This window comes from Amborella trichopoda, chromosome 10 (genome assembly GCF_054954075.1).
Source record: "Amborella trichopoda isolate Santa Cruz 75 chromosome 10, AtrichopodaSantaCruz75HAP2 v2.0, whole genome shotgun sequence".
NCBI lineage: Eukaryota > Viridiplantae > Streptophyta > Magnoliopsida > Amborellales > Amborellaceae > Amborella > Amborella trichopoda.
The window spans coordinates 36,668,464-36,687,376 of NC_142345.1; the positions used below are offsets into that span (position 1 = coordinate 36,668,464).

The 18,913-nt window shown below is 36.7% G+C and overlaps 1 protein-coding gene across 16 annotated transcripts in view; it reads right to left on the minus strand.

Annotated features, from left to right (window-relative positions):
• Window positions 1–18,913, minus strand: part of POL{LAMBDA} (DNA polymerase lambda (POLL)) — a 74,355-nt gene that overhangs the window by 41,924 nt on the left and 13,518 nt on the right. For all 16 annotated transcript variants that reach the window (XR_016042950.1, XR_016042952.1, XR_016042951.1 and 13 more), the window contains 3 exons: window positions 15,148–15,555; window positions 14,771–14,849; window positions 14,525–14,655 (listed from right to left, as the gene is read on the minus strand). Coding sequence is in view for 5 of the 16 variants with exons in the window: in XM_088849906.1 (XP_088706032.1) it covers window positions 14,525–14,655; window positions 14,771–14,849; window positions 15,148–15,555 (618 nt within the window). In the remaining 11 variants the exon portion in view is untranslated. The remainder of the gene's footprint in view (window positions 1–14,524; window positions 14,656–14,770; window positions 14,850–15,147; window positions 15,556–18,913) is intronic.

Genomic DNA, 18,913 nt, shown 5'->3' on the forward strand with positions numbered 1-18,913 from the left:
ACCTGGCCTTGCTAGGCAAATGGTGGTGGAGATTGGCCACCCAACCTAACTCTCTCTGGGCACAGGACATTCGTAACAAATACAGGATTCCGAAACACAAGTGGGTGCCCAACAGGATCTCCCTAAGCAGGGCCTCAGGAGCCTGGAAATCCTTTGCCTCCTCTCTTGCTCTTTTCAATCAATCGATCCGTTTCCATCCTAAAGAAGGCACTAGAGTGCGCTTTTGGTCAGACCTCTGGATTGGACACTCCCCTCTTAGTGACCTCTTCCCCTCCCTCTTTCACCTTTCCTCCAACAAAGATTCAACCATAGCAACAAAAATGGTCCTTTCAGGGGGCAGAAGAATCTGGAATCCCTCCTTCAAAAGAAACCTCGCCAAAGAGGAATCTACACCCAATTGTCTTATCTCCATCTGGGAGAGATTCTTTCGTATGGACTCTCTCTCCGTCTGGAAAGTTCTTAGTAGCCTCTTCTATAAAAAACTTATTCAACCCCCCACTTACCTCTGTCCTTTCCAAAGTATGGTCCACAATTGCTCCTCCAAAAGTCCAAACTTTCAATTGGATTGTCTGTAGGCAACGGGATCTCACAGTCAACTAGCTTCAAAAAAGAGGCATCTCGCTCCCCAACAGATGTGTTATGTGCTTGAATGAGGAGTCGAACCCTCACCCCTTCTTACAATGATGTCAAACCTTTGAACTGTGGAGTCTTATACTTCAATTGTTCCATATTCAATGGGTCCTCCTTCCCTCGGTTAAGGCTCTCATCTCCTCCTATTCAGGCTACCATTGGCTTAAAGCTGGTAGAACTTTGTGGAAGTCAGCAGTCGCTGCCACCATCTGGGTCATATGGCTTGAAAGAAATGAGAGTATCTTCCAAGGACACAAAACGAAGTACCAGTGCTCTTCCATAAGGTTACTTCCGTAGTAACCTTTTGGGCTTCTACCCACAGGGACTTAGTAGGGATCCCCACTAATACCTTCCTCAGTCAGTGGGAGAATACCATTCACCTCCAACCTCACAAGAACCAAAGACCTCACAATTGGCAGCCCCCTCCAGAAAATGCCATCAAGCCGAACTTTGATGGTTGTTCGTTGGGGAACCTAGGCCCTTTAGTAGCTGGAGGGGTCCTCCTTGATCACAACTGCAATGTCCTCCTAACCTACTCGGAATATGTGGTACACGGAGACTCCCAGTTCGCTGAAGCTTTGGCACTTCTTTTGGGTCTCAAAAGTTTTAACCCTTCATGGGGCCATATTTTGGTGGTCGAAGGAGATGCCCAAAACATCATCTCTTGGGCAGCAAGCACTACTTTTCGGCCTTGGTACCTTTCCAGGATTTTTGAAGAAATTTACCACATATGCAGGGATATGAACGTCTTGAGGATGCATACTTGGCAGACGTCGAACAAGCTCGCCGATCTTCTCGCTAAAGACGGAGCACGTGCACGTGTGGAAGACCCCAACCGGTCCATCTCCTTTTTTGCTCTGAACCACAGAGGTTTCTAGGACCGTAGTTAGCCTCTCTCTCCTTATACTCGGGCATACTTATAAGCCCCATTTTTTGCTACACAAATTTTTTTGTAATCAGGCATGTGACAAGGCTAATTTTTTGTTTAGGGTCTCCGGATCTATTTTTTGATCAAGATACCCATCTTGTGGGTACTGTCAGCCCTCTCTCTCCCCTATCAGTTGTACACCTTCTTCTTATAGCAATACAATGTTAACATTCAAAAAAAAAAAAAAAAAAGGATTAAATGGTTTGAACCAGTGAACAAGCAAGTTGGAAAATAAATAATTCAGTGTGGAAAATCACAAGACTATTGAAATTAAATATCTCATAAATTGATTGAACTATGGACATCTTACAAGCCAAGCTTTATAGATCTTTGGTGAAACCAAGACACACAAAACAAATAATACAAACCCTAAACCAACCTCTACATACAAACTAACCCACCATAGATGCCCTTAAACCCTAATTCTAAATCAAATAGAACTATTAAATAAAATATAATTAGTAATAAACATTTCACTGCCAACAAAATAAATAATGGAAAAAGACAAGAATAACCCTACCTAATCTTTAAAAGTACATTCAAAATCTGAAAAAATAAATAAATAAATAACCCCTAAATAAAAACCCAAAAGCTCCCAAAAAAATCAATACCTGAAATTAAACAGAGAAAATTTAAGAATTGAGACATCCTATCCTATATCAGACTCTTCTAACATGAGAAACACACCTTTGAGTTTTGAAGTGTACTAAGAGGAATTTCTGCATCATATCCACATTCTTGTTCAAGTTCTACTTCCTCGGTGGCTCTAAGAATATGACTGATAGTGAAAATACCTCAAGAAACAGAGCATGGGGTCCAAATGGAGGCAATGTTCAAAAACACAGACCGCCCTGCCTGTTGGGGAAGTGCATATCCTTGTGAATTTTTGCCCCCCACCCCACCCCAATTTTATTGTATATAGAAATGACTGTTTTTTATTTAATAAGTAAGATTTATATACAATATAATGTGAAGCCAGAAGTACAAATCAAACATAAAAATTTACGACTTTAGATTGTAAATTAAATAGTTAAAACTCAAATGCAACATTAAAAAAACTATAAAAAAAAGGGTAAAAAAACAAGGGTGCAGTTTGTATAGAGCTGAGGCTCTAAACAATCAAATTAGAGCCCATCATCAAATAGTGTCGAGAAATGTCATTTCAATTCTGGAAATCTTTGACTAGCCTTAAAATATATTTTCATCTTTAATTATAAAATTTAAAGCTTCAAAAATAGTGTAGATCGGGCAGATCTAAGAAAACTTGAATAACTTAAAAATTGACGGTCCAAAAATGCGTTATAAGATGCACTATTTCCAAAATTTGAAATCCATTTTTTCTCAAATCCATGCATCTTGATGTTGAGATGAGATATTTGAACATCAAAACAACCTCTTCTAGTGAAATTTTTGAGGTAAGCTCTAATTTGATTGTTTAGAGCCTAGGCTCTATATAAACTTTTCCCAAAAATCCAAACTACATATCAAAATGGGAAAATGGGGGCCAATTTGATTGTTTGGGGGCAATGGACTTTTTTATTGAATTGCTTTCCCAAAGATCCAAACTACATATCAAAATGGGAAAATAATAAAGCAAATTGTCAATAAAATATCAAATATATAGTATCACCAAAAAAAATACAAATAGAGAAGAATAACATCACAAGACATTGTGAAAAAAACAAATACATAACCTAACAAAGACTACTGAAATATACCAACCTTCTCGAAGTGGAATCAATATTAGGCCAAACCCAAATGTTTTGGTTCCCAAATCTCCACTTTTACAACTACTAAAAGCCTAAAAAAAATTGGGCAAGAATATCCTTTAATTTTGTGACCGTTCGAGGAGGTCAAAAAAAATTTCGATCTCTCTACAAATCCTCAAAATCTTATTTTTTTTCAAGTTTTTTCTCACTCTAAAATTCACTAACAATGTCTTTGGGAGCAAGAATCGCCCTCAAAACCCTTTTCCTCCCTTTTTTAGAGGGTAAAATAATGATTTTATCCATTTGAGTTTTTTTCCGCCATTGGGCGAGGCAGCGCCAAGGTGGGCCCCTTGAGGGTCTTGACTTAAGCAGGCCACCTAGTCCACGACTAGGCCGCTGCCTACACGGCTAGGCAGCTGTTTTTTCATTCATTGGATGGAGGCATGGTAAAAATATATCCAATTCGCCTATCCCTAACTTGCACTGACAATCACACTAGAAAATTTGATTTCGAGCATTTAGAGGCTTTTTCTAATGAAAAGACAGGCAAAATTAACAAAGTTGGTTTACATGCCACAAAGCTCTAAAATAGTATTCCACTGTGTACCACGAGTAGTGATTCTATGTTACAAGAGAAAAGTAATGCTCTAACAAAGGTCATCTACTACATGAAACTCAATATCAAGGGAAATATCATCAACCACTTGATAGGCACTCTCTAGGGCAAATCCATCAGCAAAGAGTCCACAAATTTTGATATGATTTAGCCCCATCATTATGCTTCTCTTTATCTCGCTCCTGTAATTCTAATTTGCGCTAAATAGGCACTTGATGACGACCTTTACACCTCTCCTTGCTAATTGTGTCCTGCACACTCAATTAAGCCGAAATGATATAAGGACTTATGGCCTCATTGAGGATATGGCCTTTAATGGAGAACCAGGATTCATGTAGCCGACCTCAATTAATTGGGAAAAGGCTAAAATGATGATGATGACACTCAATTAAGCCACCTAGACATGTCGAATTTGCCTATGCAGCCACATATGCTACACAAATTGCCTTAGTTAAGTACAACAACAAACAAACCAGCAACTTCTTCATCAAAGCCTAGATGTTCTCTCATAACTTCCACAATAGATAGAGACCCAAGGGTTTCTAATGTAAAATAAATTTGAAGAACGGCAGAAGAATACAATTTCTCAGCCAAACACATGCAGAATTTGGAGAAACCCTAAGGTTTCCTCTGAACCCAAGCTAGGGTTCAAAAGCTTCGAGCTCTCACTCATTCTTTTCTGAACACAAAGTTACGTGAAATGACCCCCTCAAGGCCCCACACACCTCTTATATTATATTTTAAAATTCGTAGATAATAAATATCCATACAATAATCAAAATAACTCAAAAAATCCTAACTTAAATGAAAAAAATTCTAATGAGAATTTTACCCTCGTGAACAGTAACCCATGAACAACACCCATGAGTAGTAACCAAGAACAATACCATAAATAGTAACCTGTGAATAGTAAATAAATATATAAAAATTTCCTAGATTCCCTAAAACTTAAAAACCCTAAAAATAAATCTTAAAATGAAAATCAAAATATACATCCTTTGAAATTGAATAAAACTAAAATTAACAAACGTTTTGTCCTGCATCATCCTCCCCCGGTTGAAGAAAACTCGTCCTCGAGATTTGAAGTGTGTGCTAAGATGAATTTAGCATCAAAAACCACCTTCTTCAAACCTTCTTCTTTGTTGGCACAAATATTATTCGTAATAAAAAGAAATTCCCAAGAAAAGGATCCTAGTAAGTATAGTAAGGAATTGATACAAACTAATCAAATTTGGTTATCCCTGAACTCGCATTGAAAATTTCAAGGGAAACTTCAAACTCAATTTTTTTGGCCTTTAGAGCCATTCTCGGCATCTATTTTATTACAATCTGAAACCAGAGCCACACTTTACGATTTATGAGTTGTCCACACTTCCATTGCGTTATTCTAATTCCATTGCCCTAAATCTCTTGACTGCTCCACCTCTTCAATGTCCTAGAGATCTTTAAGGCCATGATTTTGATGAGTCCCCATGTTGCCTTCTCTCAATATTCTTCAATACCAAGATCCTCTTCTGAAACATCTTCATTTACAGCTTGATCCTAAGAAATCTTGTTGTTCAAATGAGAATGTATCAAAGAATGGTGGCGAATCCCAAACTACAACCTCTTGATTTTCAATACAATCTATGCCGACATCAAGAATGTCCTCCTTCAAGTCGAAAGCCCTAGAGTGATGTTCCCCACATTTAGGTCTTCTACCATTTTTCTCTTCATGCAATTCTTCACATGGAGTACGGAGGTGAAAAGGGTGGCACTCCACAACTTCTTGGGCGGAAAGATAACCATCTTGCCCATTAAGGATGTTCAAAAATTGTTGCCCAACTACTGAACTTGCCTTTTAAGTTCCGAAATTTCATCATCTCTAGGATCACATATTGGATCTCTAAAAACCCCCTTCCACAGCCCTTTCTTGCTACTTCGAGTTCGCCAAAATCACTAACTCTAAGAAGAGAATCAACAAAACCTTTGCTGAATTCAACAAGATCAAGGCTGAATTTGGCAAAACTTCGCCCAAGATCAGCAAATTCTAGAATTCGCTACAGTCTTTTGGCTTTGTTGTTGAAGAAACCCACGGCTCTGATACTAAATTGATGTACGAGAAAGTTTGAAAACAGCAAATGAACATGATCTTTCAGCAAGGCACATGCAAAATTTGGAGAAGCCCCAAGGTTTCTTTCCACCCAAACCAGGATTTAAAATCCTGGAGCTTTCGCTCTTTCATTTCTAAAAACAAAGTCACATGAAATGACCCCCTCAAGGCCCCAAAAACCTCTTATGTATCATAATTTAATGTTCAAAGAAACTAAATTTCCTAATTAAAATGATCCAAATGTCTTAACACAATGTGTGTTGATAATTTTGCCCCCATGAGTAGTAACCCGTGAACAGTACTGGCGACTAGTACCCGTGTGTTGGGGTTATGTGGCCATTTAAAGGCCTTATGAGAGCATGTAGAACTATGACTATAGTGACGTGATAACTCTAGTGGGACTATGGTCTAGTACAACTATTGGATTACAGTCCAGAGGGACCAAAGGAGGTATTTGATGTCAGAAGTCACCTAGGCTTTGATGAGCTAGGACAGGGTTGATGTCTAAAACCCTGTAGCCCCTGGGCATGTCGCACAACTGTGGAGGGTTTATAGGGTTAGTCGTTGATGATGTCAATTACATGCTTAGGGTGTTTGGCCAAAGGACTACGAGACCCAATGTACAGTTGGCTGGCTTAAGGGAACAAGAGCCAAAATCGTCATCATTGCCATCACACAGCATGTACACTAGATATCCGTCCAGGGGAGCAAACCGTTGTAGTATGTCTATATTGTTCGTGGTATAAGACCAATGGGTTAGAAATGCAATCTTTTAAAAAATTTCCATTGTTTAAAAACTCAAGGGTTTAAATGCATAAATATCTCAATACAGAACCATAATACATATATTCCAGCCTACAAACATGGTTTATACACATTTGAATAATAAAATTCAACCCTAATAGGTCCCTTACAAATCCCGTAACTCAAAAATTCAATTAAACTGAATACAATATTCAAATATTCACATTGTACATCTCTACAACATATTGCATGACTTGCACTCGCAATTCCTCATTATATTAAAATTATATGATAATTTCATCTTCATTCTTTATCCTCATCATATATCATAATATCTCATACACTAGATCATAATAATTCAATAAGATTTCAATTCACATAAACAATAATGCATAACATTAAAGCTCATACCGCAAGATTAAAAAACAATCTCAATATTCACATAGCATACTCAATTTAACCAATCATGAATCCATTTAATAACTGTAAATACATCAAATTAACATGCAAACATATATGGAGAAACCATCGTTCGAACCCCTTGTGCCTGGGCGACGAAAGGGCCTTTTGAGTACTTAATTTTATCCCATTGTCTAAGACACGAGTGATAATAATAACTCAAAGAGATCAATCCAATGGGAAGCAAATGATAACATTTATTTCACTTAATGGGGATCAAATCATGAGAGAGACATGTATCAAAATAGCCCTTCAAAATTTGAGAGAGATACTACACAAAATAAGGAAGTCATGGTGAAACTACACCATGTGGTCCATAAAGGACCACACGAACTTTTCAACATTAAAAAGGGAACTCAATGGACTATTTCTTATGCTCAAATATGATGACATAAGCCTCTCATCAGTTGTATATTCTCAGTAAAAATTCCAGAAAAATAAGATCAAGAAATCAAGTTGAAACTACTCAAGATCATAGAGTAAGCAAGCTAGTCTACACATACTATGTGTATGGACTACACTATTGTTTTGGGACTCTTTAAATATCAAGTTTTCATGACCAAAAATGAAGAAAGCTACTGTAAATTAAGAATTACAGCAAGCTTTGATAATGGAAATGAGGTAGGAATGAAAATATGAGAAGAAAAATCAATACCTTAATGAAGCAATAGTGTGGGCTTGATCACATAAATGATGGACTACTCCATGAAAGGGTTTCAAATGAAAGCTCAAGGAAGAAGATAGTCTCACGGGTGACCACATTTTTGTCAAGGGCTCTCTCTCTCTCTCTCTTTGAAGTGAATACTCAAGTTAGGGTTATAATTGATCCTATAAGTTATTTTTATACTTAGATCATAAAGATGGATTTGATCTTGATCCTTGATGCCTTAGATCAATAGCACATGAGAGGCTTTTATCCAAGCCACTCATCCATATCTTATCACCAAGATCAATGGATGAGCTTTTGACACCTTTTACTCCTTAAAACCTAAGTTTATAGTCATTTTACTTTGAAGCCCTTAGCTCTATGTTTTATTTCCCATTAAGTCCAAATTCATGTTTACACTTATGCCTATGGTTTTTGAATAATTTGTGAGAGTCAAAAAAATACAAAGACATGGACATAAAGGTAATATGGGACATCCACACATGTGAATAACATATATTGTGACACCACCAATAAGATTTTAACAACACTAAAGTTTCATATGGGTCAAGCCCATAAGGTGGTGCCACATAAGATATACTCACATGCTACAAAATCATATGTGGATAATAATATGAATTAAATTAATTATCAAAATTCCATGACTTCACACATGCCAAACATGGCACATATGAGCAAAAAAAAAACATGTGACTTAAATCAAACTTCAGTCATAACAATATATAACACTTTAAATTACAAGATAACATGTTATAACATAATACCAACAAAAGAATTAATGACAAATAGGTCCCCACATAGATATAACGACAACATGATGTTATCCACGCGTGCAGAGGTGAGGGTGCCACGTGGCAACCCTATGGCCACTTGGGATCCAAGTGGCATCCCCATAGAATGTCCTTGTTTGGTATTTATGTCAAACAAATTTGAAAATCATATATTATTGTTTAAAAAAAAAACTGAAAAAATCTCAAAAAAATGCCAAAAATTCTTTAATTAATTCCTCAATATTATTACACAATTTTTCATCAATATAAAATATTTCCTCATCAATTTTAGATTACTATGGGCCAAAGGTAAATGAGATCTCTAGACTTATAACACTAGTCGGAGTCTTCCATTGGGTTAACCTAAATGGCGTTCCACCGGTGTCTCAAACCGACCCAATGGACCTATGCTCCACAGTCTATGGCAAGGACACATAATTGGTCACACCAAAGTCGTTGAGCCAGAGCTTCCCGTCACCAGGGGTTCAATGGATTACTGGTGCACCCCTGTGGGATATATTCCTACTCAAATACAGGGGTCCTTTCAAAGCATATGCACACTAGCTCTTCTAAGTCGGATAATACTATAGAAGAGTGGCTTCCCCATACGACTGTGGGTGCACATGCCATGGAATCGTCTCGTGTTGGGATACGGGCTCATGTCCCATGAGCTGACCATTCCATACAGAGCGAATACTCTCGGGTTCTATTATTCTTGATTGGAATCTCCAAGCCCTGGCTTATCACATCAACTATGAGGCATTCTAATCAATATAGTCCTGACTGGGAGGTGACCCTCACACTTCCCTGAGAGTTCACACTTTCAAAACGTATACTCTCAATGTCTCAAATACTCAGGGTATATGAATCTGGGCCCCAGTGCGCCAAGCACCCAGATTCAGTCTCTCTCTAACTCCCACTAAGCGTAAGATTATTAGCTTTAAGGCCTTGAAAGGCCACATAGCCAACATATACATGTGCAGAAGAGCCCATACACCATTGGGATAGTGTGCGTAGGTTTGTGTGACTAGTACTTGTCTATAGGTGAGAATCTGCAATTCATGTACTAAAATTGTGCTTTATTCACCTATTGGTTGACTTTGATAATCCAATTATAAACCCCTGCGAGGGTTGGGGGTCATGAGAACTATTGGGTCCATTTGAGAAAGTATAAGACATGATGACTAGTAGAGATGGAGTGCCTAAGTATATTCACATTATCCTTAACCGAGTTGGATCCAATTCCTATCAAAATGCTTTTAAAATGATTAAATATGGGTTATGGGTTAATTAAATTTAAAAATATTAATATGCATTTCTAAAGCGCCCTGTATATTTTATTTTATCCAAAATAATTTTTAATATAGCCAAAATTGATTTTTCAGGGATTTATAAATACAATGAAAATTTAAAAATACTAAGTGATAGTTTGGATGTACCCAAAATTGCAATATTTTTGGATTGCAATTCAAAAATCTTGTGAAACAGATTTGAACCGTTTGGACAACCCCAAGATTTTGTTAGATTTTTAAATTGAAATAAAAAATACTGCAATGTCAAGGTAAAAGTTATCGTAAAAAAACATTCAAGTCAAAATTGAATTTTTTTTTATGAAAGTGCAGCCCTCTCACCCCTGCACAAACCTCAACCCATGACCCAACAACTCCGTGAAACCTAAGAAACCCCAAATCTACTCTCTGTCTGAATTAACAGAGCATTTTCATTTTGTCTCTCTAAGAAAACCCGAGAAGCTCAAGCCCCATCCATGACAGCCCTAGGCGACGTCTTTATAAGGCCAAGACCCTTTCTCTCTACAAAAGGTGAGCATTTTCTCTCACACCACACCCATGGGAAGCCCTCTCTCTTCATGAATAAAGAGAAGCTCGGGTTGCAAAAAACCAGAGAAGCTCATGCCCCATCTATGGCAGCCCTAGGCGGCGTCTTTGTAAAGCCAATGCCCTTTCTCTCTCTACAAAAGGTGAGCCTTCTCTCTCATACCACACCCATGGGAAACCCCTTCTCTTCATGAATAAAGAGAAGCTCAGGTTGCAAAAAAAGAGAGGAGTTCAAGCCCCATCCATGGCAGCCCTAGGCGGCATTTTTGTAAGGCCAAAGCCTTTTTTCTCTCAACAAAAGACGGGTCTTTTCTCTCTCAACAAAAGTCGAGCCTTTTCTCTCATACCACACCCATGGGAAACCCCTTCTCTTCATGAATAAGGAGAAGCTCGGGTTGCAAGTTTGCTTATTGTATGGAAGCAAATTGTTTACTGCTGCGAGAGATACAGGAAAATCTTTTAGATTGGCAAGAGAATTTTGGAAGGCTAGAATGCGACTTTGCTTTTAGTATGTTAACTCCATCCAAACAGCCCAGTATAATAATAAAAAAAGACGGCAATGTTTCTAAATTCAAGATGAAGAAACTTATGATTTTTTTCAATGTGAAGGTTTTTTTATTTGACATCCAAACTGGCCCTAAATGATTTCTAAAAATCATTTCTCTATTTCTAAAATTTACGAGAGTGTGAAGGCCAAATTTTGATGGGGCCCAGCACGTGGAGCCCATATGGATGGAGCACGGGGCCCACAAGGGGCCTATATGTGTGGCACGCCCTACTTCTTTTGATCTCTCTCTCTCTCTCTCTCTCTCTCTCTCTCTTGTGGAATCTTTGAGAGAGAAGCATCTAGAAGACTGGATAAAGAAAGAGCTAATTGATTTCAAAAATAGTATAATTTGAGTTTGATTGAAATTACATGATACTAATTAAAATCATATGACAGATTGTCATATTTTCTATAAATTAGATTTTAATGGGATTATGGTTAAGGAAACTAAGGGATAAAGTTCTAACACATTCCTTTTAATTACAATGGCTGATCTAAGAAATGTATAGCTAAAATCTCTTTAGCCCACAGGTCACCTTTGATCCACAGTCAAGATAAGTCTCCATAAGGATACCAAACCCCAAAACCCTTGTTTTGCATTATAAATACCCCCTCTGGGGAATGAGATTAATTGCACCTTGGTATTGATCATCTCTCTCTTCCTCTCTAGCCTAGCACGCCACTCTCTCTCTTTGTTTGTCATCTTCTCTCTAAGTTAGTAGAGAAAATATGGGGGCATGCCCAAGCCAGACAGAAAGTAGGGCAAGCCCAAGACTAACCAAGGTAAGAGAAAACCCCTTCCCATGGCTATGCTCTCATGGTTTTTTAGCTGTTTTGCCAAGGCTTCCAAAATTGTCAGATACAGCTGATGCTAAATGTCGTGTGCCATCAATGGAGGTAACCCAGTGTGAGGATAAGTCCTTGGGGGTAACCCTCGCCAAGGTAAGTTGTCTTTATGGTTCCAAGTTTCATGATTCACTCTTCCTCATTGTATCTTGATTTTTGTATGAATAAGAGGTTTTTTAATGGCGTGCAAGCGGTGATCCTATATTTTATTAGAGTTTTATTTGGAACTGAAGTTGTAGTTTTCGACACTTGTAAGTATTCTAGCCAGTATAAATAAAATAAAGCAAAATTATTTGCACTATATATACTTGGCTAGATCACATTGTCCACCTTTCACTATGAATATTGTCATAAATTGTAACCAGTGAATATTAAATAAAATATAAACAAATCCTAGAAGCCCTAAAAACTTGAAAGTCCTAAATAAATCCTAAAACTAAACATAGAATATACATCCTTTGAAATAGAATGAAAACTAAAAATAACATAATCTTATGCTGCATCAATTTCTTAGTCCCCACACCCCATCAAGATGGCCTTCATCTTCTTCACCTAAGGTTTCTTAGTTTCCCTCGCCAACAGCCTCTTCATCAAAAATAGGATCACATTTCCTGGTTCCCCTCACAGTCCCAACTTTCAGAAAAAATAGGATCACCAACTCCTTCATTTAAGCACTCATTGGGAATTGGTGGTGAGACCGAATCTATGATTTTCTGATTTTGGAAACAATTTGATGATAATAAAGTTTCTCCAAAGCTCATCTCTTCAAGATCATGAACCACACTCTCCTCACATGAAGTGAGATACATCTCCCCTAGTTCTGAGTTGAATTAAAATCCGCAGAACTTCAATAAGCAATTTAACATCATTAAGATTGGATTCAGATCCGTCAATGTCATGGACGACTGAACGTCGCCCAGAACAAGTAAGCTACACCTTGTGAACCACTTCCTCAAACCTTCATCAGGAGAATCAAATGTTGTCAGTGCACATCACCAGCTCTTGAATTCTCCTCTTCAGATCTTTGAATTCCTCCTATGAAATTGTGCCACCACCAATACAAACTCAGGCCGCCGCGACCTCCTATAGTAACCATCGCACAAATTTGCAACGTTCCTAGTGAAACCAGGCTCTCCAAATTAATAGTATTCATCCCTATGACAAAAACCCTAAACTAACCTCTGTTTACATACTAAACCCACCATAGATGCCTTAAATCCTTTTCTAATTGAAACAGAACTCCTAACTAAAACATAAATCATAATAACAATTATAAGCCCCACCCTAGAAACACACACAGAGACACAGACACACACAAAAATAAATAATACTAAAAGACAATAACATCTCTAACTAATCTTAATAGAATAAAAACATAGAGGCCCCAAAAATAGACCCTTGAAAGTTTAATAGAATAATTTTAGAAATACGGGCCGTCTTGTTTTGCATCAATAAAATCTTCATTCCATTCTTTAATATTTAATTTTTCCACCAGTCAAACCGGTGGTTCAACCAAATAGGATAAAAGGGCTTCCATTTTCCTCGGATCAACCTTCAATCCAATTTATTCAGCAAGGATAACTAATAACTAACATTGTGAGGAAGCTCCAACCAAATTTTATAAAGAAGTTATGGAAGAGAAATAACACTAGCTAAGAGCCTCTCTCAAATAGAATGACAATATACTCCAATGTGCTTCATCCGAACAAAGGAAACTACATTTGATGCATTATGCATATCCGTGAAGAGTCATGATAAATATAATCTGAATTTCACGGTCAAATAGAAAAATCCAGACCCACAGATCTATAATCTACCTCATAATGAGTTTGAATGTCAATTGCATCTTACTACGGCAAGAAAAAAAGGTAGTCTCCAAGACATGAATAGTAATCTTTGGATAATGCTCATATCCTTTGATTATCCAGTTTAAGAAGGGCAGTAACTTATATCCATATTGCACATGCCATCTGTTTGAGTATCTACATGGGAAAGCATCGAATTCTTCGAATCGTTCTTTAAATGCTAGTCTCAAGACATTGAATTCATTTTGTAGGGGGGTTGACAAGACCCAATCATTATATAGAACATAGGACCATATAAGGCCCCTACATACTTCTTACTAGGCTGAGCTTATAGAAGACCATCAAAGTCAGAAACTGTGAAGTTCCAAAGGCTTTGATGTTAACTATTTTCTCGTTTGCGCCCTATTAGTTTCTTATTGGAGGGAATTTGCCTTATTGAAGGGCTGGACATTCCTCCTCTCTCTTTTCCCTTTCCATATTTAATCACATTGATTATCAGCAAAGAAAATACCAAAAATAAATAAATAACGTTAGATGTTTCTTCGTAATTTTAAAGATTACAGAATAAAGAGAATATTCCAATTTGACAGCAACCTAATTATGTTGACATCAATAAATACTATACTGATGATGAAATTAAAGAAAGTCAAGAGTCAAGTAAGCCAGACTGCAGAGTAAGCTACCAGTTGCGAGATTATTATCCTACCATGACTCGCGTGCGCATACTATTTATAAGAATTTCTCACATACATAAAATTCAATTCAAACAAATATTACTGACAATGAAGATTCAAACTGAAATAAAACACTGCTCAGAGTAAAAGATATATAGCATGTTTCCAAATCCATATACAAAAGCAAGAACTGGCCACCTACATGGTCCTGCAATGACTTTCCAATGGCTGGGAGATGTTTAACCTGGTCACCACTTTCAATTTTGAATGGCAATTGTTCAATTACAGGAATAGCCTTATAGTAGCTGAATGACCTCCTATCATCTCCGAGAGCTCCAATTTCATACACAATGATTCATCGTCAATTGAATAAATTTGAAACATAGTATTTTTGCGAATAATGAACAGGAAATCTTGAATATAAGAACAATAACAACATACTCATTACCTCTATAAATATTAATAAGCCTCCCAAATATCTCTGTAATATTCTTGTTTAAATCTGGTGGCTTGTATGCTGAGGATAACTGCAAACCACTAATCAGGATATGAAAAACTAATGTTACAGTTACTCCATGCAGTATACGGAAGAAAAGCATGTCTACAGTCACCTTGAATTCTTTCTCAAAAAAGAAGTTTCTGAAATAGAATCCAGAGACTCACAAAGGAACAAAACATGTACAAAGAGAAGCCCAATATTGTTTTATTCAAGGACCCATTGACATGATAAGAATAATAAATAACAGTTACAACGAAAGTAGGATACATTTATGACCAAATTAAAATGATAAATGAGAAAATAAATAGATATGCTTTGGAAATTACCTCCTTATTTGTAAGATGTGCTTCTCCAGTACTCGTATATGCAGCCTCAGAATTTGATTGCAATAACAAGGAATTGGAAGAATCAGTTCCAATTTTTGGTTTTTCCAGTGGCTGATGAACTTTGTCAACTTGACGTTCCAATGCTACATTGCCACCAGAAAACTCAGCTGTTATCCAGGTGTCCTTGTTCATAATTGCAGATGAACCTTTTGAATCCTCATTACGCACTTTGATTTTTTTGGAACTTTTAGATTCCTGATCATTTGAAACGTCTTCTTTGGTTGGATCAAGCTTCTTATCGGTTGGATGATATGTTTTCACATTTTCAAGGTTAATAAAATAAGAATCATCAGATGCCTTTTCCCCACGTTTCAAGCACTCCTCCAACCATTGGTAGAGAAGTAACTTCTGCAAAACCATCCAAAAAGAATTCCACTGAAATTTCAAGAAAAGAAAAATGATGCACCTTATTAAAACTGAGTGCTTCAGACTCCAGAAAATGAACAAATGGGCCTACATACTTTTCTTATATTCTCAAACATGGAGAATATAAGAAAAATAATACAGCAGTAAATTAGCCATTATCCACTAAAAAATCTAACAAACCAAATGCGATCAATTTGCTCCATGCAAATGATAACTTCATTATAGAAAGAAAGCCGAAAAATGTTTTAGATGTGAAGATTGTAGTTAAAAGAAAATTCAAAACAAATTGAACTATATTCGTGATGTAAATGCAATCTCTTCTCATCGAGTTGTGATGTCTAGGCATGAGCATGCAACATATCTTTCCAAATGTGGCATGAGACATGACAACTAGCAAAGCTTTATTTACAAAGCAATACAAATAAGAAATTAAATGTAAGGGGAAATCCCAACCCACATCTAGTTTTCCACTAGAGAATGGTTGATGATTCCTCTTATCTGACAACAAACATCACAAATTGCAATTAACCAGTTGTGTCAACCAACGTATAGCTCACACACAAACCTCATGTACACCCTGCCAAAAGAATCCTCAAGTGCATGCAGGGAAGATAAGTGGTGGATAAACCTATACTTAAGTGTCAAATGAAGAACTGCACTTACAAGCATTAATCAAGGCTGGTCTCCAGGGGTGGATTAGTGTCTAGGAGTAGGAAACAGCAAAGAGATGTTTCTCAACCAAATGAAGAAGATGAATACAGCGTTTCCAGAGGAACTGGAGCTACATCTCCTTTCCATTTCCATTCAAGAGTTCTTATGTGTTTCCACACACTTTTGAGACCTCGAAATATTGACTCACTCCTTTTCTTAAGAACACATACAAGATTCGTCACAACAAAAAGGATGATGGTAACCCCACCGTTAACTACTTGATATAATAAAAAATATGTTCTACCGAGACAGAATTTGTAACTTGCTATCCTCTTGCCTAGCAGGCAAAGATTTACCTCTGCGGTCCGTGGAAAGACTGATTCATTCGGATTGACATGAGAGTCCAACTACATTGCATTGCCAGTATCCAAATTATATATTTTAATCAGGTTGACCTCCTTGTTCTCTCATGGTACAATCCTCTTCCCACTGAGCCCCCCCTTTCTCCTCGGCCCACAGAGACAAAATGTAGGAGTGGTGCCAACAGACATCGTGGAAGGAAGGACTCACCGAGCGGGGATCACTAACTTAATAGCTACAATATCTGTAGAACTGCCTTTCATTTGTCAGCTTCATACGGAAGAGCACTTCTATGGGTAAGCTAGACAGCTCCAATGTGACGATTAGTGCACCAATTTATCAAAAAAAATTCTCTTTCAAGCCGATGAATAGTATTAGACTTCATTATCACTTTATTAAGAAACAAGGAAAAAATGGGCGAATGAAACTATTTGTGACAAAAGAAGAACACCGCACATAAATTTAGACAAGGGGAGCGACACATCACAAAAGTCCAAAGCACTCAAAAAGGAAATTTCTGCTAAACACAAACTCTAAGAGAGATCTTACTGTTTTATTATGAAATAGAGCTATACCTGTTTCATGACACAAGTGTACATCCCTCAGTGATTAACTAACTGTTCTATGAAACCTGCAATCCAAATGAAGGTGCTCCATAAACTTGCATTGACAGTCCAATGCCAAGACAAATCAAAATTCCTTTACAACCCTTTTGCCAAAGCCACATATTTTCCATATTAGCCAAAGAGAAAAAAAAAAAGAGGAAAACTAATAAACCATATCAAGAAGAAATTATGAAATTTTCACCATCGACAATCAGAGTCATAAAAAATAGATTAGTTTTCTTCAGCAAAATAATTACAAATTTTCTCAAAAAACAAAATAACAAAACATTAAGGCACAAAACATAAAGGAAAAGTATTTGATGCGTCAAGGGATGCAGTTCAACAACTGTGCCACCCAACACATCAAACATCTAACTTTAAGATGGATTTGAAAAAATGGTGGCCCCACTAAAAAGAAAAATGAGCGGTGATAAAACAAATATCAATATATATATATATATATGGAAAACGCTGAGGTTAACCCACTAGCTCATATGAACATATGAGCCCAACGGCCCAAATTGAATCTGAGCTGATCTGAGGATCACGGATGTCCGATAGTGTTTGAATTTTTTTTTTTTTTCTAATCTAAATCACTTGAAATTTTAGGTGTGTGTTCTTCTCATCAAGGCGCACCTAATCAAAATATAAAAAAAAATATCCGCAAAAACAAAATGACCAAACTACCCCCCGAAACTTTTCGGGGGTATTTTGGTCAATTTATTTCATGTAAAATGTTTTTTTGATATGTTTCGAAGCTTCACCTATTTTTAATGAACACACGCTTAAAATTTCAAGTGATTTGGATTCGTAGAAAAATAAATAAAATTCAAATACTACGGATATCCGTGATCTTCAAATCGGCCCAGATTCAATCTAGGCCGTTGGGCTCATATGTTCATATGAGCTAGTGGGCTAACCCCAGCTTTTTTACAATATATATATATAAATATAAATATATATATATATATATATATATATATATATATATATATATATATATATATATATATATATATATATATATATATATATATATATATATTGTGCCAAGTGGCCCCGACAAGTCGAGGAAGGTTCCCGCTTGTGTTCTTGATGTGGCACGAGCAGTATCTTCAGCTCTCGCGAGGGATCATGTCTTCCTTTTGCTCTTTACTGAAAGGTGCCATCTATGCTTTAGAATAATTTTTTTGTGTAGGATTCCAGGCTTTGGAAGTAAATCTTATTAATTGTTCTTTAGAGTCAATGGATTGTTTTAATATTCCACCTAGTCCTAATTCAAAAGCATCGCATTCAATGATTTTAGAAGCTGTTGGATCAAATAAAGTTAAACATGGAAGTTCTTTGGCCTTAAGTTTACGTCGCTGTACAGCCAAAGTATGAACATCAGTCCAAGGTGGAGGATTCTTCTTTAATCGGTCATATAAAGGTTTAGCATCAAGAGCTAGATTTTGGTAAAAATCACTTATATAATTTAAACATCCTAAAAATCTTAGTAATTCAGTTTTGTCTAAAATTTTGTCAGAAAATTTATCAGCAAAGAGAATAGATCTATCAATTGGGATAATGGTCCCTTGATTTATATTATGTCCTAAAAATCTAATTTTTGTTTGAAAAAGATTTAGCTTTTTAGCAGAAACTACTAATCCAATATTTTTAACTGTATGGATGAAAGTATGAAGATGTTTAAAATGTTGTTCAAGAGATTCTGAAAATACGAAGAC